Below are 2,002 nucleotides of genomic sequence, written 5' to 3' on the forward strand. Positions count from 1 at the left end.
AATTGGCCCAAGACAAAAACTTTGCACGATGTCAAGAGTTTCCATGGATTGGCATCCTTCTATCGTCGGTTCATTAGAAACTTCAGTACCTTGATTGCTCCTATCACAGAGTGCCTTAAAGGGCGCTATTTTCAGTGGACCGGGGAGGCAAAGGTTAGCTTTCAGTTGGTTAAGCTAAAGATGAAGGAGGCCCCAGTCTTGGCACTTTCGATTTGAGAAGGTGTTCAAGGTAAACTGTGATGCGTCTGGAGTTGGTATTGGTGGTGTTCTGAGTCAGGAAGGGCGTCCAGTAGCCCTTTTCAGTGAGAAGCTATCGGGATTGAAGAAAAATTATTCCACTTATGACCTGGAGTTCTATGCCATAGTTCAGACTCTGAAGCATTGGCATCATTACTTGGTACAGAGGGAGTTCATCCTTGTTATTGATCATAAGGCCTTGAAATACATCAATGGTTAGCATAAGCTGAGTAGGCGACATGCAAAGTAGGTGGCGTACTTGCAGGAGTTTAGTTTCACACTAAGGCATCAAGCAGGGAGTTTGAATTGAGTAGCAGATGCATTGAGCCGTCGCACATTACTCCTCACCACCATGAGCACCAAGATTGTCAAATTTGAGGCATTTCCTGATATGTATGCTGCAGATCCTTCATTTGGGAAGATAATTCGGGAGGTAACTGATAATCATCGACATGATTTTGTTTTACATAATGGTTACCTGTTTCGTGGATTGCAGTTATGCATTCCTGATTGTTCACTAAGGTAGCAGATTATTAGTGAACTTCATAACGAAGGACATTTTGGACGAGACAAGACATTGGCATTGGTCTCTTCTGATTATTACTGGCCCAAGTTGAGCAGTAATGTGGCGTATTATGTGGAGCGGTGTTATGTATGTCAGCGGTCTAAAGGAGCTCTTACTAATGCTGGATTGTATACGCCGTTACCCGTACCTGAAGTTCCTTGGTTTGATATCATCATGGATTTTGTATTGGGCTTACCTCGTACTAGCAGGCGATGGATTCCATTCTTGTTGTGGTTGATAGATTTTCAAAGATGGCTCATTTTGTGGCTTGCCGAAAGATATTGGATGCTACTCAGATTACTCATCTTTATTTCAGAGAGATTGTGCATTTATATGGTGTTACACAGTCAATTACTTCTGACCGTGACACTAAGTTTATGAGTCATTTCTGGAGGAGTTTATGGGAGAAACTTAGAACGAAGTTGAATTTTAGCAGTGCATACTATCCCCAAACAGATGGTCAGACGAGGTGGTGAATCGGAGTTTGGGAAATCTTTTGAGAAGCTTGGCAGGGACTAAACCGAAGCAGTGTGATTTGGCATTACCTCAAGCAGAGTTTGCTTATAACCGGTCAAGGAATAGAACCACCGGATTGAGTCTTTTTGAAATTGTCTATGGTCGGAATCCATCCAGGGTACTTGATTTGGCTCCAATTCCACGTGTGGATCGCTTCAATAACAAATTTGATGAGATGACTGAGCATCTTCGGGGTATCCATGAGCAGGTGAAGCTGTCCTACAGGATAGTAATACTAAGTACAAGGCTCAGATAGATAGTCATCGGCGCTAGGTGTTGTTTGATGTTGGTGATTTTGTTTGGGCAGTATTAACTCGTGACCGTTTTCCAACTGGGGAGTACAATAAGATAAAGGAGCAGAAGATTGGACCTTGTGAGGTGCTGCAGAAGATCAATGATAATGCTTACAGGTTGCGCCTCCCTAGCCATTTGAAGACCTCTGACGTCTTCAATGTGAAACACCTAAGCCCTTGTTTTATGGAGTCCGATGAAATTACTGTGAAATCGAGGGCGAGTTCTTTCCAACCCAGGGCGACTGATACAGGAGGATTCTAGTCGAGTGACGCTAATTTGTCAGATAACACGATGATGGCACTGAGATACCATGAGATGGCGGATCGGCGCAAAGATGGGAAGTGAATCGCAATTATTTCCTTAATAAGGGGAATTTGACACGTTTTTGGT

At 43.2% G+C, this 2,002-nt stretch overlaps 1 protein-coding gene across 1 annotated transcript in view; it reads left to right on the top strand.

The window, feature by feature from the left end:
• The window catches only part of LOC111379904 (protein indeterminate-domain 14-like), an 11,984-nt gene extending 11,527 nt beyond the window's left edge, over positions 1-457 (top strand). The window contains exon 4 of the mRNA XM_023003347.1: positions 221-457. Coding sequence (XP_022859115.1) covers positions 221-457 — 237 coding nt within the window. The remainder of the gene's footprint in view (positions 1-220) is intronic.
• Positions 458-2,002: the final 1,545 nt, after the last annotated feature.

The sequence above is a fragment of the Olea europaea genome, unplaced genomic scaffold, assembly GCF_002742605.1.
Source record: "Olea europaea var. sylvestris unplaced genomic scaffold, O_europaea_v1 scaffold2058, whole genome shotgun sequence".
NCBI lineage: Eukaryota > Viridiplantae > Streptophyta > Magnoliopsida > Lamiales > Oleaceae > Olea > Olea europaea.